A 27,117-nucleotide genomic window follows, 5' to 3' on the forward strand; every position below is an offset into this window, starting at 1 on the left:
ACAGTTCGTCGTTTAACATCCGGAACTGGGTGTCGTGTACAGCAGGGGTGTAGTGAGAAGATATTTGTTGATTTCATCGTCCCTGCATTCTAATTTTGACTTTTGTGGAGAGCAGTTGTGTCTGTTGTATTTGAACAAACACGACGAAAGCAGCAGTAGTGGCCTCATAAGTTCGTGCATCAATATAACGGTGAGTAGCGTGAAATCGACCCTTACCTTATTTTGGATCTGTCAATGTCAGGAATCGTACGATGTTCCTGGAAATAATTGCCCAACCAAAATCATTAGTTCTTTGTCACGTATAACATACATGCAACTTATGTTCTTGTGTGTATTTTTGTGTCGCGACAGACAGGTAAATACCCCGTAAGCACATATATTTATGCGTGTGTGTATTTCTAGTCGAGGGGTGTATCGTCAGTTAACGCCCCCTTGACCGCTCAGTGAAGTGGATTTGTTGTTCTCATGAGCTGTAGGTTTTAATTTATTCTCACAGTTCGACAGATAACTTTTGATAATGTATACATCATTTTGTTATTGCACTTGTTGTTGTGATGTTACGTTTTGATTGCGTATTTGTGAAATAGTATCATGGAGAAACAAGTTGACCAGATTCAACAAGCTGGGTCATATTGACCACTTGGCAGAAAGCGAACAGACATTTGGTTGTTAAAGAAATGTTTGTTGTTATAACTGCTGTTCAGTTGTATTTTGAGCAAACACACTGTAGTTGCAGGTTTTCACACGAGTATATGGTGATTGTCACCCAAAATATCCTTGAGATATTTTTCACATTTTGGAATGTCAAAGAATGTCCAATCATGAGTGACAAAATGATGATCCTGAATGACATATCTTCATAAAAATTAAGTGCAGTTGCACATTTGCGATATATCACATTTTAGGTTTCTAGGAAAATTAGTATGTTGTTTCCTGTAGTTTTGTCTCTGTTTTATTTTATGATATGAGCATTTATGTTTTTTTCTTAGTGCACTTAGTATTTTAAACAGTAGCTCAAGCTAAGGGTGGCAAAATACATTGTAAGTTGTTTGATTTTGTAACCAGTCTTTCTGATGATGAAATTAAAAAATAAATGGTATGAAGTCTTTATTCATTTGGGCTAACTGTTGACATGGCTTGCCATGTGGTCAGTTTCTTCATTGTCTGTCTACATAAATGTTATATAACATTGCCATAATGAAATTATTAGCTTAGAAACGACATCAAAATTAAATGAAGAGGACTTAAGCAGTTTTGAAGATGGTTGCCATGGTTGTCACTGAGAAGAATTACTTAATTTTCTTTGTTGATCAAAGTTTAAATGAAACGATGATGCTATAATCTGTTGAAGCAATTGCCATCAAACTGTCATTTGTTTACTGACTTTCATGGCTTAGAAAGCTCATTTCTTCCCCCCTTATGTCCCTCACCTCACATATTTTTATACCTTATGTTTGTATACCATTGAAGGTCTAGGCCTAGATTTTCAAAGCTATCTTAGCGCAAAGATAGTCGTAAATGCCACACATTAACATCAACTTACGACTCTCTCAGTGCTAAGAGAGCTTTGAAAATTTTGGCCCTGGGTTAGAAGATTGGCCTTCCGTAACCCTTGCTAGTTGTAAGAGGTGACCAACAGGATTGGATGGTCTGGCTTGCTGACTTGGTTGACACCTGTCATCAGTTCCCAATTGTGCAGACTGATGCTTATGCTGTTGATCACTGGATTGTCTGGTCCAGACTCGATTATTAACAGACCGCTGCAATCCAGAAGGAATATTGCTGAGTGCAGCATAAAACTAAAGTCAATAACTCACTTATCTTTATTATAATGCATCAACAAGGGATAGTGGTATTAGGAGGTTGATATCTGAAAAAGTCTGCCAAATAGGTTACTAACTGGTCAAGATTGTAAATGTGTTCTTACTAATAAACCATATATCTGAAAGGTATAACTTAAAAGAATCTGGCATGTATAAGTGTAAAATGTATTTTGTAGTGACATTAGAGTTCTAAAAATTGATAGCTAGGAGCTCTAATCAGGGAAAATTTATCAGCAATATATATTGAATTATGTGGTATTTTATACAGAATATACATATTTACATAAATCTGCTTAGGCTAGCATTGATACTTTGAAAACAGATTCTGAAAAACTTGGCCTTGGCTCAGCTTCATAACATAATGTGATACCGCAAGAGTCAGTTAGATGTAGACCTTTTCGTCTGAAATACACACCTGAGTACACCCCCTGAGATAATTTGGTATTAATTAAGCATGTACGGTATCTGATGTACATGTGCTAGCACAGCTCTACTCCAAACACAGCCTTTCTCTTTATTGCTAAGTAATACAATAGGCTAGACTCATGTTACCTTAGTGGGAGTGTTTCCCAGTTCTCCTTTACACCTTGATGTCGTGTAGCATGCTCTTCATCTCATAAATGATATAAGATTATTTGGAAAATACTGAGAGTAAGTCCTGCATTGGTAGGATTGTTCTTGGTACTGTAACATTCTTCATTACAACCTCCCCATCACCCCGAGAGTATACTGTATACTCTACCCAACTCCTTCCAAACACACACAAAACCCATCAAAGTATATGAAAACAGTCCTTGATACTGGTGTAAGAATCAGCATGGAAATGTTGCTATAAACACGTACAGTATTATCCATGAAGTTGTATCTTTGTAAGCTTCGTCACCTGTCTCTTACAAAGATAATGCCACTTTTCAAAGTACTGTATGTTTAAGTTCTTAGCCAATTTTAAGTGAGTTCAGCCATGAGAGAAATGCCTTGATTGCATGTATTGTGAATCTTGTGTGCCATGATCATGTGTTTATGTTCAGGTGGTCAGTGATGAATGGTTGGTTTAGTCCCGTGGTCATTATGCAGGCATTATGAAACGAAATAACAAACCTCTTAGGGGCTAGTCTTCTGAAAGATATTTGTGAGCTTCATCTTGCTAGGTTGTTTATGCTTGACTGAGCTTACTTTGAATGGCTGGCTATACAGATTCAGCATTCGTCACACCAGAACCAACATATGCTGAATGAGACCACAGCATGCTTCACACTAGACCCAGCATATGCCACATGAGACACATCATACTTCACACTAGGCTTAGCATATGCCATGTGAGACACATCATACTTCACACTAGGCTTAGCATATCACACGTGAGACACATCATACTTCACACAAGACCTAACATATGCCACATGAGACACATCATACTTCACACTAGGCTTAGCATATGCCATGTGAGACACATCATACTTCACACTAGGCTTAGCATATGCCACGTGAGACACATCATACTTCACACTAGGCTTAGCATATGCCACATGACACACATCATACTTCACACTAGACCCAGCATATGCCACATGAGACACATCATACTTCACACTAGGCTTAGCATATGCCACATGAGACACATCATACTTCACACTAGGCTTAGCATATGCCATGTGAGACACATCATACTTCACACTAGGCTTAGCATATGCCACGTGAGACACATCATACTTCACACTAGGCTTAGCACATGCCACATGACACACATCATACTTCACACTAGACCCAGCATATGCCACATGAGACCCATCATACTTCACACTAGGCTTAGCATATGCCACGTGAGACACATCATACTTCACACTAGGCTTAGCATATGCCACGTGAGACACATCATACTTCACACAAGACCTAACATATGCCACGTGAGACACATCATACTTCACACTAGGCTTAGCATCTGCCACGTGAGACACATCATACTTCACACTAGATCCAGCATATGCTACATGAGACCATCATACTTCACACTAGGCTTAGCATATGCCACGTGAGACACATCATACTTCACACTAGACCCAGCATATGCCACATGAAACCCAGCATATATCACATTAGAACCAGCATTTGCCACATGGGACCCATCATACTTCATACTAGATCCAGCACATGTCCCATGAGACTCAGCATATGGCACATGAGACACAGTATATGCCACATTACACCTAGCATATGCCACGTGAGACACTTCATGCTTCACACTAGACCCAGCACATGCCATTTGAGACCCATCATACTTCTTGTTAGAGCCATCACACTTCACACTAGACCCATCACATGCCATATCAGACCATCATACTTCACACTAGACACTGCATTTGCCACATGGGACGTATCATGCTAGGCCCAACATATGTTACGAGACCCAGCAAGTATCACATTAGACCAATCATGATTCAAATTAGATCCAGCTCATGTCACATGAGACCCATCATACTTCACACTAGACCCAGCCCATGCCACATGAGACCCAGCATATGCCAAATGAGACCCAGCATATGCTACATTAGACCTAGCGTATGCCACATGAAAACAGTGGTGCTACTTGTTGTGGAATCAGTTTGTAATAGAACACATTCTGATGGAGAAAAATAAGAACCTGAAGAATTTCCAAGGAAAACTGCAGTTAGTAATTATGTTAATAAACTATTCAGTCATATTTGGAAAACTTAGTAATGTAACTTGGTATAGTCAGCTGGACAATAATTTGATGTATAAACCAAAAAAGTTATATAATATAATTTTATTGTAAACAGTAAGCTGTGTAATGCTGGTTTAAGGGAAGGGACTGCTAGAGGTTGTTGCTGTGTGATTAAAATCAAGCAAGTATGCATGCAGAAGAATATACTGAGTATGTAATACACTTATACCCCAGATGAACTATAGTGCGTTATGTAATATTATTGTCATGTAATAGCAGGTAAGTTCATAAGTATTTTTTCTGTCTTGTTAATGTGACAGCCCAACTACACCCTCTCCCCCCCTTCTAAGAAAATAAAAACAACATAACAAATAAACCCCCAAACAACTAGACTTTAACTGTTACAATTGTTGATACATACCTTACTAACATCTGTGAAAATATGTTATTTTGATTGAAACCAAAACTCTATTCATTTCATCTTATTCCAGTTGATCAGATCAACGTTCAAGATGTTCACTAATGATTTGTTATTTCCAGACTGCTGTCATATTGTGATTGCTGATTGTGGTCTTAAACAACAACAAGCAAAACTATTTCATCTGAAAAAAATTCTAAGACAAGGGACATTCAAAACCTGAACTAGAAGTAAATCTAGGCATGCTTCAATCAGCATTTTGGACTGATAGCCAGACTGCTTTCTTGGTAAAACGGTTTAAATTACTGAAAAAAAAAATTGAAAAATTTATGAAGGCATTTACTTTTGTTCCTCTAACAATTATAAATGCTACTTGCACATCAGCTGATATTGATGACAGATATGTTTGGGACTGACTGTAAAATGTCCTACTTGGCGATAACTGTCATATCACTAATATGTCCCATATAGGTTACCACCTGATTTTGCTTCAATGCTTTCCTCTGTATGCCTCTAAGCTACTTAACTAGTCATTAACCTCGTGCAATACACAATAGTTTATGTATATGGTACTCAGGTTACTTCACTTTCAGTCCCTGCCCTCCAAAGTTATCCGTGAACTTTGGTTTCTGTCCCGTTAAGCATAGAAGGAGGGCTCCACACTCACTGACAAGTGATAAAGGAAGTTGCATATTGTCTACATATTGTTGTCTGCTGATTGGTCATATTTGTTATCACTTAATCATGAAGGAAGTGTTTTAGGACATATACTCTCCAAAAAATGGAGAGATTTTAAGAACAGCAGGCTGTATATTTTGCATGGTCACACATTAAAGAAACGTTATATTGACATGCCCAGTGTATAGGACTGATGGAAGGACTTCAGGTATGCAAGGCCAAAATCTAACTCAAGTGCACCACAGACCAGTCACAAAGATGCGTGCATGTTCCCTTTGGAATGGTAGTGTGCCTACATGCAAATGTGTGTCCAGTATGCACAAATGTAGAAAATGGATGCATAATCAAATGTTATTGAACATTATCAAAACATACAGTTGTCTACACTGTTACTTGACAGACCCCTCATAATTCCTGTATGGGTAATTTTGATCTACGTCCAAAATCAGTGAATGTCACCAAAACTAAATAATCATTTCATTGAGAATCATAATACCGTTTTTCTTTTCTGAATACCCAGATATATTTTGTGAATCATAATATGCATTAAGTATGTTTAAGTGTTCTTCGTTTTACATGTTTCTGTTTTTAGTGGTTGCATCTGATAGATGTTATTGCATGCTTGTTGTATAATAAGTTTTTTTAGGCATCAAAATAGTTTTAATAATGTCATCACTACTACAACAGAAATAATCAAATTTTAATGACAGTGTGCTTGTGGAAGCGTTAATTCAGGATGGACAGAAGACATTTCCTTGTGAAAGACCCTTTCACCATGTGTGCATCTTTGTAGCAGGCTATTTCGAAAAATAAACTTTAAGAATTAGTTTTATTATTTTCTTTACTGTGTGTAATATACGTGTCAGAATGATGTGATAGAAACCAGTGATATTGATGTTGATATGTTGCATTTCATTCCACAGGAGAAGATGCAAAATGTGTCCAAACACATTCATGTTAAGTCATGGTTATTTATCATTAGCCCTACTTCTAGTGACAGACCATACTTTATTACAGTGTGTCATAGAGAGCTGGTGTGATATCCCCAAGATGATCTGAAGCCTGGGGTGCCCACAGTGAGAAGACCCTACAGGAGACCACTGACATCTACAGGTCATTATGAGATATACATTTGTAGTTGACAGTGAACAGGCATTAATTGGGTGTACATTTCACATGTACATTTCAGTCCTGTCAGTCAAGGACGAGACTAGAGAAGGCTGAGGGGAGTGTCTATCTTCACTTGTGTCATGCTTATTTACCTTGTATGCTGGAGTAAGTAGACTTGTCTGTATGCAAGTTAACCACAAAGTTACATTGTCGGTGATTGACCAAAATGATGCTCAGTAATGATAGAATTTGAGGTTATGCAAAGTGATATTGATTGGTATCGATCTATATTGGGGTATCGTCATGGGCAGAGCTAACAGTTACAGTTTTACCTGATGACGGGGCCAGAACAACTCCTGAAAGTTACTCAAGAATAAACAGAAGGTAAAATTCTTTATGTTCATTGGGGTATTTGTTACTAATCTCAGTTAAAGTGATAAACACTGGCACTAACTCAATAGTTAAAAGGGTCAGATGGAAGTATGCTATTAGTTTTGTGTATGTTATCATGTAAGGAATAGTGAACTAAAGTATTGGCTTCTAGTACTGGTGTCAGAATTGTCAAGACAATGTGCTGAGTTTCATCATAGGGTATTCTGTGCTGAGTAGCTGGACCGATACATATCTAATGTACAGATTCCCAGAGATAAGGTCTTACTTGAGCTCCTTAACATTCTACCAGATGTGATGTAGGACGTGGTGACAAGGATATGGATTTGTTTCCCTACAGGAATTTATTTAGGGATACTTACTGTAAGATATGGAAGATGATGGGAGAAACTCCCCAGAAAAGAATCTGAGTATTGAATATTGTTGAATGCAGTAGTTATGTTGTCTTGATGCACATAATCTATTTTTCTCATGGCAAACTGGACTGTTTCAGATTCTGTGGTGGGTGGGTTTAGTTTTACGCCGCTTTTAGCAATATTCCAGCAATATCACGGCGGCAGACACCAGAAAATGGGCTTCACACAGTGTACCCATGTGGGGAATTGAACCCAGGTCTTCGGCATGACGAGTGAACACTTTAACCCTACCGCCCCCAGATTCTGTGAATATGCTAGGGAAAATGATAGATTGGGGTTGTAAAGGACATTTTATTATGTATTAATTCCTTGATTATGTTTATGTGAATTTTAAAATCACAAGTTTCAGAATAGTGTCTTTCCATTAAGTATGTTACTCTTATTTATTCAAATATATATTATTATGAATGAGCATATATACTCCATGTCATATTTTTCATATGAGGGTAAAGTACTGTAATACTTGTGATGTGCACATTTTATCAGTGGTTTATCTGTGATTGCTGTGGTAGATCATGTGTTTTATCATTTAATATTCATATGAGGAAAACTGAAAAACAAATATTAAAACTCCCAAAACATCTTAAGTTGAAATTATTTGTTATATGAACCGCTGAGTATGTATTTCATTGTTTTGATAAAGTTGCTCATAGAAACTAAAGCCATGAAGTTTTCCCAATGTCAATACATGAGAACCAAATATTATTAAACATACTCTAGACAATACAGTTTGGCAGGATTCAGCCAGGACAGTGCTGTCAGTGTATCGGGTACATGATGTCTACATATCAATGATAGAGAGGTGATACGGGGAAAGCTATGAAGCAAGACATGTTTGTTCTTGAATGCCTTGATACTCCAGATAGTATACACAGATATCACACTCATTGTTCATATCTGACAGTTATCATGAACTTTGATAGGACCGGTAGATGTTTGGGACGGGTATGATGCATGTTAGTGGGTGAGTTTCAAGATGGATGTATATTCAGACATTTAAGTTGTCTGAGTTTCACTTCTGTATAATGGCATGACGAAGAAATCATTGTGAGGTAACCTTTACTGATTCTTGATTTTTAGTGTTCTGGTGTAGAGTGGTTAAAGGAACATGGGTAGTATTATATTGTTTATTTGCAGACTCTAATATCTGGAGTATTTTGTTTGTTTAAACATATATATATATATATTAATGCCTATATTTATATGACCAGCATATTAAATGACTGTTGCACAACTATCCATTCTTTGAGTGGCATTTAGAAGTTTGGCAGTAGCTTCTTTTATGCGTGAGAAGGATGTTTCGACATAGATTCTTTTACCATTGTCAAGCATAAATCTTTATCGAAATGTCACTCTCACGAATAAAAGAAGTGGTTATCTATAAAGTTTGTTCCATATGGCAGCTAACCCTTTACCATCTTGTGTTTGTTTTGCTTATGTTTGAACCATAGATGTAGGTGTTTTATGCAAATTTGTTCTTTATTGTTTATAAAAATAATCATATATTTAGTGAGTGAACATTCATTTGAATTTTGGAGTTTACTAATACACTGCAGGTAACGGTGACCTAACTGGATATTTATACACTGCATAAAATGACCTACCTGTTTACTAATACATGGCATATGACATCTTGCCTCACTTATGAATAGACTGCAAAGAAAGACCTGTTGGTCTGATTACTGAAGCATGGCATATAAATGACTTACCTGCCTCATGATACATTGCAGAATACATTAGAAAATAGTCTGTATATAATGGCCCTCCTAGTCATGTTACTGATTCAACAACCACCCTTATTGGCGAGAGCACTCACTCACTCTCTCACTCTTACTCTCACTCTCACTCTCACTCTCACTCTCACACTCACTCTCACTCTCACTCTCACTCTCACTCTCACTAACTCACTCACACTCACTGAAAACCTTGTAGCGTCAGTATTGTTCCCATAATCAAATCAAAGTGAAGTCAGCTTGACTTTCAGTGCACTTAAATTGACAGCATATCAAACAAACATTATGTCATGGGAGTATGAATCATTTTATAACTGCTGTGACCTATTTGCACTTTAAATAGAAGTTGCCTGCAACATCTTTCAACATGAAAGTTACATGTCTGCTGAAGACTGATATGTTTTTACTTATCTTCCTACATAATTAAATGAGAGCATCTTGAAACAACTTGTGTTGGCCTTTCAGGAGAAGCTGTAGCTGAGTGTTGACTGAAGGCAATCATGAGTGCTAAAATGGGTGAGTCATTAGGATTACCGTAACAGCAGGTGATTTACCAACATGATATTCAGATTCTTAAGCTTATGTCATGGACTTGGAATGCTGCCTGTAACAGGGTATGAAAATATATTCTGTGATTTGTATGAGAGAAATTATGTGATCAGTGCTAGCATTTCCATTCTGGAGGTCTGCGGAGCTACTTAAGAAAAGTGGTTCACTTTTGACTAAGGCAATCTAGACTTTCCAAATTAGTGTAGACTTGAGGTTGATGGATTTCTTAAATTATTCTCTGATGGGCAGAGATAAACATGTAAATTGTTGTACTACATTGGCCATCTTTAGGCTTGTCATGTCAGTCATGGTGCTTATACTGTGTGCTCCAGGTAAAGTGGACCCCAACAAGTTTGAGGGTGAAGGGTTGAATTTCCGTGCCAAATTGATTGGCGTTGACGATGTTGCTGAGGCAAGGGGAGACAAGATGTGCCAGATGTCCATGCAGAAGCTGAAGGCTTCTGTCAAGGCAGCTGGCGAACATAAACAGAGAATTGTGGTCAACGTCTCACTGGAGGGACTGAAGATCATAGATGGAATATCTATGGTAAGTGGCAGGGATGAAGACAACACTGATGGTCATGATGCTGGTGGAGATGGCAATGGTGATAGTGGTACTGGGATGAGATGGTGGTCATGAGATGATCAGGCAATGAGGATGCATCATCATCATCATCATCATCATCATCGTCGTCGTCGTCGTCGTCATCATCATCGCCATCGTCATCATCATCATCGCCATCGTCATCGTCATCGTCATCGTCATCAACATCATCGCCATCGTCATCATCATCATCATCATTGTCATCATCATCATTTGTTTGTGTATGATTAGGATGGTGAAATAGTAAGATTTGGGTTGTATTTTTTGTTACAGGCTATCCAGTACACACATGCAGTTCACAGGATATCCTTTATAGCTAGAGATGTGTCCGACAGTCGGGCATTTGGCTACATATTTGGTGTGGGAGATGGAACACACAAGTTTTTTGCAATCAAGACCGAAAAACAGGTAAGACAATGGATTGTTCATGAGGGAATTCAGGAACACCTGCTCCAGGCATGTTCATGAAGGAATTCAGGAACACCTGCTCCAGGCATGTTCATGAGGGAATTCAGGAACACCTGCTCCAGGCATGTTCATGAAGGAATTCAGGAACACCTGCTCCAGGCATGTTCATGAGGGTATTCATTGAAACTTGCTCCAGTGATATCATATAAGATATGGTATCTGAGAACAAAATGATTCCATTCAGATTGTTTACTGTGTTCTGTTTTTGTGCCAGGCAGAACAGCTGGTCCTGACGTTACGGGACTTGTTCCAAGCTGTGTATGACATGAAGAAACAGGAAGTGGAGGATGCCAAGAAGAAGCAGGAGGAGGATCAGCAGCAGCAGCAGCAGCAGCAGCAGCAGCCGCCCCAGCCAGAGACACCAGCCACAGGCGGGGAACAGAAACCAACAGAGGCCACACAGGATGCACCAGAAGCTGTATACCAGGTGAGAGTGAACAAGAGTGTATGTACACACATAGTATGAGCTGTTTAGAATTGAGGAGTAATAATCATTTTCCAAGTCTGGAAATTTGGCACGGTTTCAAATGTAAGCTTGAACTTCATGAACATAATTTCAAAGCTGAAGGATAAACACACTTCTACATGATAAATGCCAAGACAGATTTAAAGAGTTCTTTCTGACCTCATATGTTTGTCCTGACCAAATCATCTATTTACATTTTGAAGTAACATGTAAAACACACCTAGTATAGCTCTTCATTGTTTGACTACAGGTTCCAAACAATGATGTGTCTCCTGAAAGCCCTGAGCATATTTATTCAGTAAGAAAACTGTGGCTAGTTGCTGATGCTACAAGCCTAGCAATTCTCAGTTGCTTGTGCTGCAGAATAACCAACTATTATTTCACTGTAACTTACCTGTTGCTCCTCTGGTGAAATGACATATATGTCTTTGGTGAGGGCCCCCATTTCTGCTGCTTGTGCCCTCTGTATGGATGTTGAGTGGGTTTAGGTTCACATCACTTCATGCTGCATTTATGTTTTGGTTAACGAGCATGTGGTCATAGTGGTTTTGGTTCTGTGACATGGTTTGGTTCTTTGACATGTTTTTGGTTCTGTGACATGTTTTTTTTTTGTCCAACACTTGTGCATGTGTGGAAGTGCTTGACAAAATTCTTTTCACAAGTGTTTTGTTCAGTTAGCTGAGAAATTATTTTAAAAAAATGCTTTTCCTGTCTTTCACAAAATTAATCCTGTAAGTTCAGAAAGTCCCAAGGATTTGTTAATTGATGCTCTGACAGTTGAACCCTGACGATCTTTGTCCAGTCTAAGGTGTTTGATATATGACAAGTCATGTCATCCATTTTGGACTGCCCATTTGTTTAAGACACAGGAATCTGGTATAGTGCCCTAATGTTTCCCATGACCGTATAGAGAATTCATGTCTTGATCCTGATCTTCCAGCTGACCTATGTTGGAGCAGAGAGACCTTATATCTGAATGTGAGATGTGTTCTGATGAGATTGAGATAAAATGATCACATTGTAGCCACACATGCCTTAGCTCAGCCAGTAGGACATGTTTACCAACAGTAATTATGTTTTTGTTGTTGGTGGTGGTGTTGTGTGTAAATATGTTTCTTTCTGTTTCCTTTGCATGTTCCTTGATCTACTGATTGACCTGTTTTTCTTGTCTACCAAGGTCTAATGTTCATACCTATTGTAGTTCTGTAAATTATAAACACAAGAAATGACTGGAGTAACTGTTGTATATCAGATTTCAGTATTTGGCTCAGCAATATTGGAAGAATTAGCATTATTCAAAAAAGTAATACACATTTGTTTTGAAGATCTGCGTGAGTGGATATTGTACATGAGACCTTGTTGTATCATGGTATCTATCTGTTTAGCGTATTACATATGTTTCTGTATTCTACTACACATGCATGTGTTTGTATCTAGGGGGCATTGTAACATAAAAACATGACCATATCAAACCATTATATTTTAGAGAAAAACTGTAATATGCAGAGGTATGGAAAAAAAATGTAACTCCAAAACCAAAAACCAAATACATCTTTTTATTGTATTCCCATGGCAACCATTCTACAGCCATGAAACCAACACTATAAAGTCAAAACCATTTCTGACAACTAAGGAAGTGTCATGTTACAGGTTACCTTATTCTGTTGCCATGGTAACCAGACACTGTGTCCATGGTTACAGTGCCCTTATATGGTTAACCTGCATCAGGAAGTGGTTTGTTTCTGTAGGTGCCCCAGAACAACGCTCCTGTGGCCGGAGAGGAGAAGAAGAGTGGGTCTAATCTACTTGACCTGGAGGATCAGCTGGAAAACATAGAACTAGTGGGTGTGCTTAGGGTGCTTGCTTACCTAGGACCTAGTGCTCACTCAGCACCTAAGTGCTTTCTAAGCTCATTCTGACAAGCCATTATTATCTGTTTAAAGGGTTGACTGTTTTTATCTTAGGACATGTTGTGAGCTAACGTTTGGTTGTTAGTGAATGTGGACTTAGGATGAGGGAAATGTTCTTTCAGGATTTTAGAAATGACTTTAGGCAAAGGATTGTATTTGAAATAATGTGGGCAAAGTGTGAGAGTTGTAAAGAGCACTTTGGAGCACAACACTTATGTTCATCAGTTTTTTCAGAATGAAGGAAACAGATAGTTTTGTAAATTGTAAATTCTGAAAAAAACCGATTCCTTCAGTTACTCTTTTGTGTTTTTGACATATTTATGAAACTATGGAGAGCACTTAGTATGCATAGTGTGGAGTTGATAACGCATCTTGACCTCCTTAATCTGTGATGTACATGACCAGCTGTCTCTCTCCCTAGTGGTGTGGACTGCATGCTGACTGGGGTTGGATAGGCTCCATCACGTCATTGCATCATGGTCGCATTTCATCACGTTTGTTCAAACAGTTATATCAAGAATTTCTGGAACTGAATATTTAACCTTCTGCTTCAAATTGTATTACTGTGGCTGCCCTTGGTTGTAAAGCCTTTCTGTTCTGAATCATCATCTTTAATTATTACTCCAGAATACTGGATAATATTTTCTGTCCCTTCCTCTGATTAATCAGTAAAATTCTGCATTCTTTATCAGACAGAGATCTAAGACATTTTCAGACATTCTTTGCATGTTTTCTTTTTCTTCAGAGATGATGTAAACTTCTTTCTTCTTGTAGGGAATTCAGCAGATGAGTTCTTTTGATATGTTTGACACCAACACCCCAGATACTTCTAAGTCAACAACTGACCCCTGGGGTACCAGTACTCCACAGGCAGACATCAAACGAAATGCTTCCGGGTCAAATCTGGATGACTTGGCAGGGCTGCAGAGTGGGTTCGGTGCTCAAAGTGCTTTCCCAGCTACAAGCGGAGGGTTTGGGGCCACCACAGCTAATCCTTTCTCTGCACCTACCAGCCAACCATTTGGAGGTCAGCCTTTTGGCCAACAAACATCTCAGCCATTTGGGCAACCAGCGACTTCACAGCCATTTGGGCAACCAGCGACTTCACAACCGTTTGGCCAACCAGCGACTTCACAACCCTTTGGCCAACCAGCGACTTCACAACCGTTTGGCCAACCAGCAACTTCTCAACCATTTGGCCAACCAGCAACTTCACAGCCATTTGCAGCAGGACCGGGAAGCATGCCCCCAGGGGCTGCCTTTGGTATGCCAGGAACACCCATGCCTGGGGCACAGGTGAGTTGCTTGTTTGTTTAACCTTGTGTGAAGGATTTCCTCTAGCTGTTCTATTATCTGTATATTATTTAGATGTGCAGTGAAGGCGTTTGTGACAAGCAGGCGGGGTAAGTAATACACTTGATTACTACAGGTAGATTGGCGATTAAGCTGACCATGGCATGAAATCAACACCGCTACTGTTTAACATGTGTTTCTTAGAGTGATTTAGTTCAGCAAGACATCAGGACATGATTCGCAGGAGGAAATTGAACTTTTCCATATTTAGACGACAACCTGTTTTCCTCTTGTTTTAAATGGAATGTTCTGGAGGGCGTTCACATACATGCAAATTGGGGTAATTTGTCAGGTCGTAGGTCATCTAATACATGTCCCAGCAGTATGATCTTTGCTTCAAATCCAAGATTTGCCGATACTATTGTTTTTTCATCTGTCAACACCCTGTCAATGCTGTGAAATGAGTTGAAACACCACTCAGACAAGTAGGGCATCACATACGGCTGACACCGCAAGATTCAGTTGAATGGACAAATTGCTGATTATTTATAGGAAGGGAGTGCTTGGAATACCTAATTACACCCCTGCTACAAATTAATGGGGGTATATAGCATTCATTCTGTTCATCCGTCTGTCTGTCCCGAAACTTTGCTGGGAGCTTATCTCTTAAAGTTTACATGCTAGGTTCACAAAACTTCACACATGTTAATCATCACCCATATATGTGCCTTTTGCTATTTTGAAGTTTTTCAGAATTTGTTTTGTTGTTGTTTCCATGGAAACATGACTTGGTGCTAAATGTGTTTGATGGTTAACTGACCACAGCATATCACCGAAACTATACATGCTAGATTCACCAAACTTAATACACAAGTTAATCATGACCCACATATATGCCACATGCTATTTTTTTGCAAAATGTGGTTATTCAAAGTGTGATGTTAACTTGTCACGCTTCATGGTCTTTCTTCATGTCATATGTAGCAATATGTGGTTTATTTTCTGCATCTAGATTAGTGATTTCCTTGATGTTATCAACATGTGATTTATTTTCAGTATATACATTGGGTTGTTTTGTTCATATCAAGATATCATGAAGATATGGGGAAGAATAGGCCTTCAGCAGCCCATGCTTGCCATCAAAGGCGACTATGCTTGTGGTAGTCAGGCTCACTGACTTGATTGACACACGTCATTGGTTCTCAATTGCGCAGATCAATGCTCATGCTGTTGATCCGTGGATTGTCTGGCCCAGACTTCCTTACTGCGGTATTACAGAGTGTGGCGTAGAATTTAAACTCCCTCACTCATTTACTCATAAGTACAAATAGAGTTCTGATTGATTTGAAATAGTTAATTTCTTCATATCACATATGCAAATTAAGGTGTACATGTCAAAACTATTATCTAACATGTATATGAAGACAAGGAGAAAATCTTATAGCTGTTCATCATTGTCACATTATATATCAATATCAGTCTATTCCATGTCCCAAAGTGTTAGTTGTTGTCACTTCTACACTTGTGGTAAATGTGAAATTAGGGGCCTGCTAACAGTTCCTATGTAAGGCATGTGTAAAACCCATTCTAACTGAGTGAACGGGTGAGTTTAGTTTCATGCTGCACTCAGCAATATTCCAGCTATATGGGGCAGTCTGTAAATAGTCGAGTCTGGACCAGACAATCCAGGGATCAACAGTATGAACATCGATCACAACATCGAAAGTCAGTGAACATGACCACCTGATCCTGTTAGTTGCCTCTCAAGGCAAGCAGGGATTGTTGAAGACCTATTCTACCACTGGTCCCATTCTAAGTTTCCCACTAAACCATTAGGCCAGAGGTTAAGGAGCCTTACGCATAATTCACTCAAACCCTGTAAAATTGACAGTAAAACTGATTTCTCATTTTAGCCACAGGTCCGTCCAGGTTTTGGTCAGCCAGGTGCTGGAGGCTTTGGTCAACCAGCTGTTAGGGGCTTTGGACAAACAGCCCCAGCAGGATTTGGACAGCAGCCTTTTGGTGGAGCCGTAGGACAGCCTGTAGCAGGAGGCTTTGGTCAACCAGCTGCCTTCATGGGAGCATTTGGAGCTGCTCAACCTGCCATGGGTCAGCCTCAGCAAAACCTTTTTCCTGACACAGAGCCAGATCCCAATATCTTGACACCAACTGTTTTAAATGAACCTGAAACTGAAGAAGTACCGACTGAACCGCAAAAGAAGGATGCCTTTGCTGATCTTGTCAACATTGGTGGCAGTGATCCCAAGAAGACACCCAAGGCCATATTTGAGTCTTTGAATACTCCTCCCAAGAAGTCTCTCAATGAGCTGAAGGTTGATGTCAACCCACCCAGGACTCCATCCCCAGGGACTCCTTCCCCAGGGGTCATTTCCCCTGGCATGCAACAGGCAAGTGACCCTTTTGGCCCTTTAGGAAAAGAAGCAGTTCGGTTACGTGGCTTAGCGGATTCTTCCAAGGACCCCTTTGACACTTCTTATGTGCACATTCCTCAACCCACGTCGCAACCCTCCTCTTCTCCCCCAGCACAAGACGCTGATCCTTTCCTGCCAGCGATGACCCTCACCAGCAGACTTTCATGTGAAAATACTCCAAAGAAGCAGACACCAGCAGATGTTTCAAAACACGAACACTTGCCTAAAAAGAGCCCAAAGAGGCTAACAAATGGGAATATTCCTGTGTTCTCTGATGACTTTAATCTCCCCTCACCTGAGGAACCACCACCACCTCTGCCAGCTGAAGTGAAGCTTTCTTTACCTGGCGGAGCACCACCTCCACCTCCCCCAAGACCTAAAGCTAATACAAACTCTGCTTCTGTTCGTCCAAGGCCAGTTCCAAAGCCTCGTAAAAACACATCCACAAGCTCTTCCCTTTCATCAACTACAGATCCCTTCTTTCCGAGCTCCAGCACAGATCCGTTCAGTGACTCCTTCCCCTCTGCACCAAGTACTCAACCAAACCAGAAATCTAAAGACCCATTTTTTTCTAGTCAGCCAAGTTTTGAAAGCACGCCATTTGAAAATTGGGACCCATTTAGTGATTTCAGTAGTGATATTTTTAAGGACAATTGCTTCACAGTATTCGATTCCAGTAGTGAAAAGAATGGACCTACATCAGTTTCTGAACAGGTGAGTAACAGGTATCACAGCATACAGGTGTGGACACTCTCACAAACTGTGGTGTGGTTTGCTTCTGTCTCGCCATCTGTAGTTGGTTCAACAGAGTTGTTTCTTCAACAGAGAAACATTACTGTCTTGATGGGAACAATACAGTACACTCAGTAACAATGGTACTACATTTTGTTTCATAAGATAAGATAAAAACTCAAAAGTCAGAATATTTTTATTTGTATGTGAGGCCACCGGCCCATATACAGTGGTTACAGAGAATGTTTACATTTAGGAGGAATTGTGTTTCTTGAAACAATAACATGATTGGTATACAGTGAATATCTTTTTAAAATGGAGACATCACAAGAGGAAACAATTTTGTTAAATGCTGCATTATTATTTCTGTTTCTAATACGATTACATTTGGATAGTCAGAACGGATTTTTTCATAGAGTGGACATTCAACAAGAAAATGTAATTTGTCTTCAATGCCTTTTTGACAAAATGGACATAATCTATGATTTCTGTCAATGGATAGTCTTCTTGTTTTATTTACTTTTAAATCTAATTGCCCCAGATAAAGTGTTGAATCTCAGTCATAATGCTGGGCAAACTCTAACCTTGGTGTGTTCAACATCACTCATACCATCAAAGCTTTACCTCACCATGTATAACTTCCTGGTAGATCTCAGCAAGAAAAAATATGTTAGTCTGATTAGATAAATGGTCCCAAGGTAGAGACGACATTTGAGAACTCCTTGTCTTTCATGCCATGAAAGGAGGTAACTCAAGGTCCATCCATTTCTCAAAGTCAGCCACCAAACCCGCTCCCCCAACGTGAGGCAGCTGACTTTGTAGGCTGGCGGTTAGGTGTTTCTGACTCTGAGAGTGTGGGTTCGAATCCCGAATGGGACTGTTCTAGAATTTGAACTTTACTAAGAAAGTGATATCCCAAATATAACTGTTAAATACCGAGTGTGATTTTACCCATCAGGGTGTGTTGTTTCTCTGTCTTAATGCTGTGGACTCTGCATGGTTCTTTTTGTGCCATTCTCTGTTACTTCTCCTTTACAACTAACTGGATGGTTTTCTTGTAAATAACATCAACAGTTGTGTCTTCTGTAGTCAAAGAAACACATATATGGGCTTCCTTTTAAATTACTCTTCTTTCAGATGTAATCTGTTAATTTAATAGTGTAGAATTGTTGCTTTGTTTACTTTCATTGGTTGTGTGGATATGTGTTATTTGTGTGCATGCTTTGTACATCTGCTTGTTAACAAGTACCCTAATTTACTAACATCTTCCAGAGCTGGTAAGATTTGATGTTGGACTTTGAAATCTGGACTCAACATCAACTGCCCTTCAGTTAACATTTAGTCATGGGATTGTTAAGAATCATCAGATAGGTGTCATTGTTACCGAGCTGTAGACCTGTGAAGGTCCCGTGGTAGAATAGGCCTTCAGCAACCCATGCTTGCCATAAAAGGTGACAGTGCTTGTTGTAAGAGGCGACTAACAGGATCGGGTGGTCAGGCTCGCTGACTTGGTTGACACATGTCATCGGTTCCCCATTGCGCAGATCGATGCTCATGTTGTTGATCACTGGATTGTGTGGTCCAGACTCGATTATTTACAGACCGTCGCCATATAGCTGGAATATTGCTAAGTGCGACGTAAAACTAAACTCACTCACTCACTCACTCACCGAGCTGTAAGGCATATTTAAGAGCAAACATGGGAAATATAGTCTTTTAAACTTTCAGTTGAACTGTAATGAAGCCAAAATTCTTATATTTCTGAGAATGTTGAGTTGTATGGTTGTTTTATCCTGAACCAGTTCATCTGTGTTTCATGTGGATGTTTCATAATATAGTTATCAACAGCAATCACATTGATCATGTTGGAATTTGATAGAAGTGATGAAGTTTTGTGAGATTCTTCGTTGATTATACTGTCCCATGAAAATGACGTCTGGTTCCATGGAGACAATAAGGCCATTTAAAGTGTGTGTGGTCAAAGCAAAGCCTCTTATTGGTTGACGCTAGCTATCGTCTGCCATTTGTGTCAAGATCATTTAGTTGAGGGTCAAAATCAGCTTTCAGTCGACTTGTAGAAATAACAAGAAAGAACTGGTAACTGTTACAACTGGTGACTGATAGGCCAGTCACCCATTATTATGTTTAGATGATGTTTTAATCTATTGCATGCGATGGTAGCGTAGTGATCAGCAAAGCAGGTGGGTGGGGTTGTACCGTATATTGTACTGTGAAGTGCTTTGAAATTGGAGTATTCTCAGAAGTTATACATTTATTTTAAAAAAATCCTCTAATCCTCACATTGACACGAGGACCTGTACCCCGGTTGTTATCGGAATTCCTGTTTGTGTTCATTGATGTTTTTAGTTCTCTAGTTTTTAGTTCGTGTTTAGAATATAGTCAGTATCCTTTACATTGCACCATGCCCTGCTGAACCATTCACTTTCCAAGTGGATAGTGCATGTATTGGATAGGAAATTGTTGCAGGAACTTGAAGAGGTGAAAGTCTGTGATAGTGTCTGTATTGTTTGCAATGATATTTCATAGCTATGTCTTGAATCAATATCATTCATAAGACATTATTACCAAACTAATGAAGAAGTTGTTATTTTTGTGTTTTCATTCAATGGATAATTTGCTAAAAAATGAATGTTACATTGACATGACTTTAAAAATTTTGGGGCATTTCAAAGAGACATTCTTTCAGAAAGTAGAATACTTGTATATGATTTCCTTTATATGATCTTCTAAATATGTGTCCTCACCTGAATTTCAGAATGTGTGTATAAGGATCTTTGTTTCATGTTGATAAGCAGGCTGTAATTGTTTAACATCATTTCTGGAGAATATTGTTGTCAGTTTATTGTTGTATGTAATTAAACACCATATTTGCGCACAATGATATTAACATAGGATTAAGAACAGTGCTTGCAGTGTTAGAGTTTGTAAACTCACACCTGAACAATTGTCTTTGTATATTACAGCACAAATAGATCAGTGGTATTAAGTGGTGAGTTCTGCATGTGTGTTATATCTTGTATCATGTATTGTATTTACAGTTACATAGCATGCAACGATTTCCTTCGGTAATGGCCTTTACTTTTTCCCCGCTATCAAATGACCCCTAGATCTGGTCTTACCGTGTAATTTGAAAGAAGTGTTGTGTGTCTTTTGGGAGCCAAGTGGGCAAAGACCACTTCTTAGGCGCTAGGTGTCCTGGCTCAAAGCATTTAGCAACTTTTACTCTGATATATGAAATGAAAACCTGTAAGTTCTCCTTACACTCAAAACAGAATCCAAAATGGATGTCTGACACGGTTGTGTTACAAAGGGAACTAACTTGTTTAAGGTTACAAATCTTTGTAAGATCTGTCCATATCTAACCTGTGAACTAGTCCAATTCTAACCTGTGAACTAATAGGTAATACTGTTCATGTTCTCTTACGATGAATTTGATGTGACATGGTATAGTGCTTTGAGTCAGTATGCCTGGTGTCTGTATGCCTAGCCTGATGCTAACAGCCTGACTTGCTTAGCAGCATGGTTTGGTATTATTAACTTACCTGTATTCTACTGGTATCTGCTTTTGTAGGAAAGATGTTCAAAATTATGTCTAACATCGTGTTGGAACCTAGTCAAGTAATTGCCTTGTTTGTTGTATCATTGTTTACAGTTGTTTGAATGTCTCCATAATGTTCCCCATGGGCATTTCCTTGAGGCTTGACACACAGTCTCCTGCATGTGTAGCTTTGTAACACTCAGCTTCTAGCCCAGCATGCCTTCAAGATGGTACTAATACCAATCATTTGAACATAGCAGGTCACATGTCAGAAGCAGGTCACATCAGCCAATGGCAGGTCACATCAGTCAGTAGCATGTTGCATCAGTCATTCATAAACTATTTTATTGTACAGTCCACAACACCACCAAGACTCTAGACTAAGAATATCATGATGTAGGGTCAAAATGGATTATTTGAGTTAAGAGTTAACATTCTATAAAATCTGTAGTATGAATTAGGTAACAAGACTTTGAAAAGTGACATAACAGGTAAACCAACGAAGATAATCAAAGTTCACATTCTTTTAGAAGAGTTAATACAATTTGTAGACTCAACTTGCCAGTGTATTTGTTCCTTAGGAATCCCGTCTTCAGTACTTACTATACTCGACATTATCTCTATGTGGGTTAGCAGTGGTTTCACTACTTGACCAACAACATACTAATAACTATACATAGTACTATACTAACCGTTGTTCCTGCTTACTAATCATGAATAAACAAAAACCATGTTGACATGCTGCTCAGTGAGCTCCTCTCTCTGAGGCTATATTGTGTTGTTGTGGTGCTTGTGATATCATTTATGTCAGTTTCCACAATGTCTCATGAATATACATACATCCTCGGGTATAACTTGTCTATTTATGTGAGAAGGGGGCATTTGCATTTGTTACAATATTTTAGTGATTTACAATTTGTTAATTTAGTGATTTACAATACATTATTATTCGTGTTTACTAATGTTGTGCATATTTTCCCTCTACTTGTTTTTTGATGCTGATAGTGTGTATGTATTGAGACAATGCTTCTCCAGCTGACTGCTCTAAAATGTTTTAGTCGACATTATTGTGAAATAATTTCGTTTTGACTGTCACTGTTTGATACATATTTGCAGGGTCCATAAGAATAATCGTATTTACTTAAATTTATTACTTTTTCGTTTTGCTGTTTTAAATAGTAGTAATGGTATTACCAATTTTTTACTTTCAGTTTTTTCTAATTTAAGTTATTATTTTCATGGTTATGTTTTCTGTTTTTGGTCAACTTTAATGAAGATTCTCTTTGACTGGTAATCAATTGTAATGAGGCTAATATGTGGTCACAAGGTCAGAATGAATTCTGAAATGAATCAGTGAAGTATAACGAACAATGTCTTCAGCAAACAATATCTGATGTAACCCTTGCTTTATAGAAAGCTGTAAGATCACGACTTTACACTCTTTTGTTTCACATTTCAGGATCCAATGTATGCTGCAGTCAACAAGAGCCCACCCCCAGCTGATGATTCTTTGATTTAAAGAAGACCTGTAGCATGGATTTGGCACTGATGTAGTCTCCTAGAAGAATGGCAAGTGTTGCCTGAGCGGAATCAACAAACTGACAAATACTCATTGAAACAGGCAATAGTATCAGTGCAGTTAAACCTCATGATATAACTATGGAGTATTTATTCTACATGTTTCATTGTGTTTTAGAAAGCAAGTGTGAAAAAAACTCTTCTCAAATTTAGATATAAACTTTAAAAATTACAAGCACTCACACCACCAGCTTCATGAAAGTTTGATGTCATGATTACCAAATTTCCCAAAGTTTGTATTTATTTCCATAAAACACAGTGATTTTATATAACAACTTGTTAATTTCGTTGCAGTCCATCTGTATGAAAGGGAGATAATATATAAAGGGAGATAAATATCTCATTGGGGGAAAACAAGGGCGCGATGGCTAGAACCACTTGTGTCATATGTACAGGAAACAGAATATATGTTGTACCTGGTGTATCCTAGGGTTGTAATTATCTTAGACCAGTGCCTGTATGAATGTGAAGTCAGTGTATGAGCCATTCGGTCATGTATTTCACAACATTCTAACATTTGTCTCAGTTCCCAGCCCTGAACCATTGTAACTCAGATGTGAAAGTTCAGTCTCATTTTCACTGGAATTTTGTAACCACTTGTTTTTACTTCCAGGTTTACAGATTTTAAAGATAGCCAAACAAATGCAAGTTTTAGACACCAAACGTAGAATATATTTTTCATTGCCTTAGTTTTATGTCTCACATGGTTAGAATTAAAATAACGATTGAGTCCCCAGCTCCAATCTCAAGGACATAGCAGTATATAAGAAGCACTTCACTGGATTTATGTCAAGCAAAAATATACTTTAAATTAAACCTGATTTCTTGATCAAGTGGTATATCTTTGTAGTGTTATGTACTTAAGTGCAATGTTGAAATCTGCTTGTTGAAACGATTGTAAAAGTTTATTCTGTATAGAGTGTGAATAACATTTGCAGTAAAGTTCTGTGATAATATTCTTCTGATGAGGATTATATGTTGATGTCATCAGTCATTAGGATAATTTGTTGGATATTTTAGGATTGGTATTTGTTTGTTTCTCTTTTATGTCCAGATTGTATGAAATTCACCGAGTATACTTACATAATTACCAAACATTGTGTTACCTTAGAAACAAAGGCATGTGAGTTGTTTTGTTGTCATTTTTATCAACAGATTGTCTATATCATTTGCAAGGATTGACGTTTTTTGTCCTTGCTTTGTTTCTGCAGATTTGAAGAATATCTTGATTTATTACTTTTAGGTATAAATTAGATACATTCAGACAAAAAAAGTCATACTTGTAGGTTCACTTCAGGAATATTTTAGTTTCTTCTTATATACAGGAAGATTGGGACACATTGTCGTGTTAGACCACATTCACTCTTTGTTAAGTGTTTCAACAGTCATTGAGGCCATAGTAAACTAGCATTAATGTCAGTGATAGATGTTATCATTATGTCAGTAAGTGTTATACAACTACTGATGACTGTCATTTCTAATGTTAACCTTACTTATCTATCATCACTGATGTTAACATTAAATGTGACTCATCACTGATGTTAATGTTCAGTGTGACTCATCACTGATGTCAATGTTAAGTGTGACTGTCATCACTGATGTTATAATTACTAGTGGCTCATCAATGATACCTTTACTGTCATCCTGATGTCTCATTACCTGTGACTGTCATGACCGATGTTAACTGTAACCGTGACCGTTATCACTGATGTAAACATTATCTGTGACTGTCATCACTGATGTAAACATTATCTGTGACTGTCATCACTGATGTAAACATTATCTGTGACTGTCATCACTGGTGTAAACATTATCTGTGACTGTCATCACCAAGGTTAACGTTACCTGTGACTTTCATCACCAAGGTTAACGTTACCTGTGACTTTCATCACCAAGGTTAACGTTACCTATAACTAACACTGTCTTTGTCAAGGCTAACTGGGATGATGTGAATGTTGAAATATGACAACTGATGCTTGAGTCATCATCACCTATCAGCTTCAATATGATCAAATGTGATATTTTTTACTTAATCTATATTCTTTTGTATATCTCTATGCAATAATCTGTAGCTTAACAAATCAAGTTGTATGGTGTGTGGCCTGTGAGTGCACTGTGTTCATGTCCAGGGTTATTCATGTAGGTGCCTTCAATGGCTGACAACTTCAGAGTCCACTCTTTGTCCTGATTTCTGATATTATATTATGCATGCACATGGTAGATTTGTATTAGGATATACAGTTCAATTTTATATGAGTGATTCAGTGATACATGCAACCAGCACATATTTTGATACCAATATCGAGCATAATGTTGAATCCTTACACACTAAGGTCATATCAAGCACCATATTAGATAGTATGCCATGCCTTTATCTCTGGATTCATTTGTTAGTATTCCCCTTGTTCATTTGTCAAAATAGTTTTTAATTAATTCCAAAGGTCCTCGCAATACAGAAGTAAGCACTTCTTATTTAGAAATTGCTGTATTAAGCTGTGTTGCCTGTATTTATTTCATGTAGAATATTCATGACTACAATGGATTTTCAGTGCACTTACTGTTGTATATTTATATGATTCTCTATTTGACTGTCGTGTGAAACATTCCTCTTGCATGTTATGTCTAATTTTCTAAGGCCTGACATATAAGAACATGGATCATCGAGTATGTGAACAAGAAGACTAAAATCGTCTTTCCATGCTTTAACCATCTTTCAATCCTTGGTGTTGTTAAGAAGTTCCTTTTGGTAATCATAAGGATGTTCTTGTAATATCAATGTTAGTGTGTCTGAATTCCATGTTCATCTTGAAAAAGAATACCTTTACTAAAACAAAAATCATTTTGAAGATAAGAACATGAAGCTTTCCTTTGATGGTAAATGCTACTGGTAAGTTTTCTACTTGATAAGACATGGTTCACCATATATTGGTTTCTAATGTAGACGTTTTTCAGAAGGACATGCGCTCATAATAAATAATGAAATAAAAGTGCAGTGCTGATGTTCATCACATATAGTTTTTACAGTGCTTTTGGCAATATCATTGTAGTGTTAAAACCAGTAACGACTGTGTTGCTGAAGGATATATGAAAACCTCCAGGCAGAATGATTTTACTTCTTCAGATTGTCTTGCTATAAAATACAGCACATATTTTTTTGTTTCAGGTTTGTGGAAATCTGTTATATTTTCCCAAACAGGATGGTATATATTTCAGCAGGTGGAAAGGCAGTTAAAGCCCACTCTGAGTTGTTGCAAAGTATGGTAGCTTTATCTGATGGAACTCACACAGAGTTAGAGACGAATGAATGGTCCTCCCTTTTTGAAATATTAGATGTGTCAGGTTTCAGAAAGTGATAGTCATAACTGCTGTTTTCACTCTCCTTTAAAGGACCTAGAATCTTTGTGTAGTTGAGACAGTTGTTACCTTTTGTTGCTTTGTAAATTTCCCTTTGTTAAGTTTAAATGTTTGAGAGAGAAAAAATATCCTTGTTGAATTTGACAATTTTATTGTAAAATATACAAATTATTGCTTTACAGCCAATGTGTTATGTGCCAATGAATTGTTGAAATGGAATGTGAACGTTAAATTTGCACTTTTTGCTCACATACTGACGGACCTAGATTTAGGCTACCTTTGTGATTATGCATATTCCAGATTTTTGTAAAATCAGATTACAAGATTGTTTCTTGGGAAGTCTGATCTCATAATAGCATAATCCAACCCTGCCCACATGTTTTAACACATTGTCAATAACCTTTGCACAATCCCATGAAATTGTATCGGCACCTTTCATGTTTTAGTTTCTATAACAAGACAGTTTCATTTGAATATTGTATCATATCAAACATCATATTTTATTTCTTGAACTGAAATAGTAGAACGAGGAATGTTTTTTAAGGGTACAAGCATGCAAACAAGCATTCATCACACAACTGCCAGTTTTACTTAGCCCTGTTTTATACTCAACTGATATCAATCTTTTTACATTTAATTAAAGTTTGTGACAGTTGATTATTTACAACAGGCATTTAAAATGCTACTTTTGATTACAGCCTGCTTTGTCATCATTGTATAATTTGCTCAGTATTAAGTACAGTATTTTGACAAAACCTGTATAGAATTTCATGAATTATATTTTCCCCTTCTAGAATGTCTTCCATAGGTGTATTTAGCAGTATTTGATGAATGAAATATGATGATCTATGCAGAAGTGATTTAGATGCATGTCTTCCTCATATCTTTGCAGCCGGAATTCAGAATAAAATATACTTGAGATTA

General features: G+C 38.0%; 1 protein-coding gene across 5 annotated transcripts; it reads left to right on the top strand.

Annotated features, from left to right (window-relative positions):
- On the top strand, positions 1–27,117 carry LOC137290545 (disabled homolog 1-like). 5 transcript variants are annotated; one of them, XM_067821574.1, is made up of 12 exons: positions 1–190; positions 6,617–6,712; positions 9,714–9,764; positions 10,130–10,344; positions 10,675–10,809; positions 11,084–11,296; positions 11,586–11,633; positions 13,084–13,176; positions 14,020–14,541; positions 16,452–17,684; positions 20,687–20,712; positions 22,721–27,117. In XM_067821574.1, exons 3-11 carry the CDS (start codon positions 9,749–9,751, stop codon positions 20,693–20,695), a joined length of 2,484 nt encoding a protein of 827 aa, XP_067677675.1. In that variant the 5' UTR covers positions 1–190; positions 6,617–6,712; positions 9,714–9,748; the 3' UTR covers positions 20,696–20,712; positions 22,721–27,117. The 5 variants fall into 5 exon arrangements, with proteins under 5 accessions (XP_067677675.1, XP_067677679.1, XP_067677677.1 ...); XM_067821575.1 differs by lacking the exon at positions 1–190 and adding an exon at positions 456–472; XM_067821578.1 differs by lacking the exon at positions 13,084–13,176.

Source organism: Haliotis asinina, chromosome 7 (assembly GCF_037392515.1).
Source record: "Haliotis asinina isolate JCU_RB_2024 chromosome 7, JCU_Hal_asi_v2, whole genome shotgun sequence".
NCBI classification, from domain to species: Eukaryota; Metazoa; Mollusca; class Gastropoda; order Lepetellida; family Haliotidae; genus Haliotis; species Haliotis asinina.

Bases quoted from the DNA above. Each gene is read 5' to 3' on its own strand.
- LOC137290545 (XM_067821574.1), top strand. The intron at 10,810-11,083 runs GTAAGACAATGG...TTTTTGTGCCAG, and splicing joins CAATCAAGACCGAAAAACAG to GCAGAACAGCTGGTCCTGAC. The intron at 14,542-16,451 runs GTGAGTTGCTTG...TTCTCATTTTAG, and splicing joins CACCCATGCCTGGGGCACAG to CCACAGGTCCGTCCAGGTTT.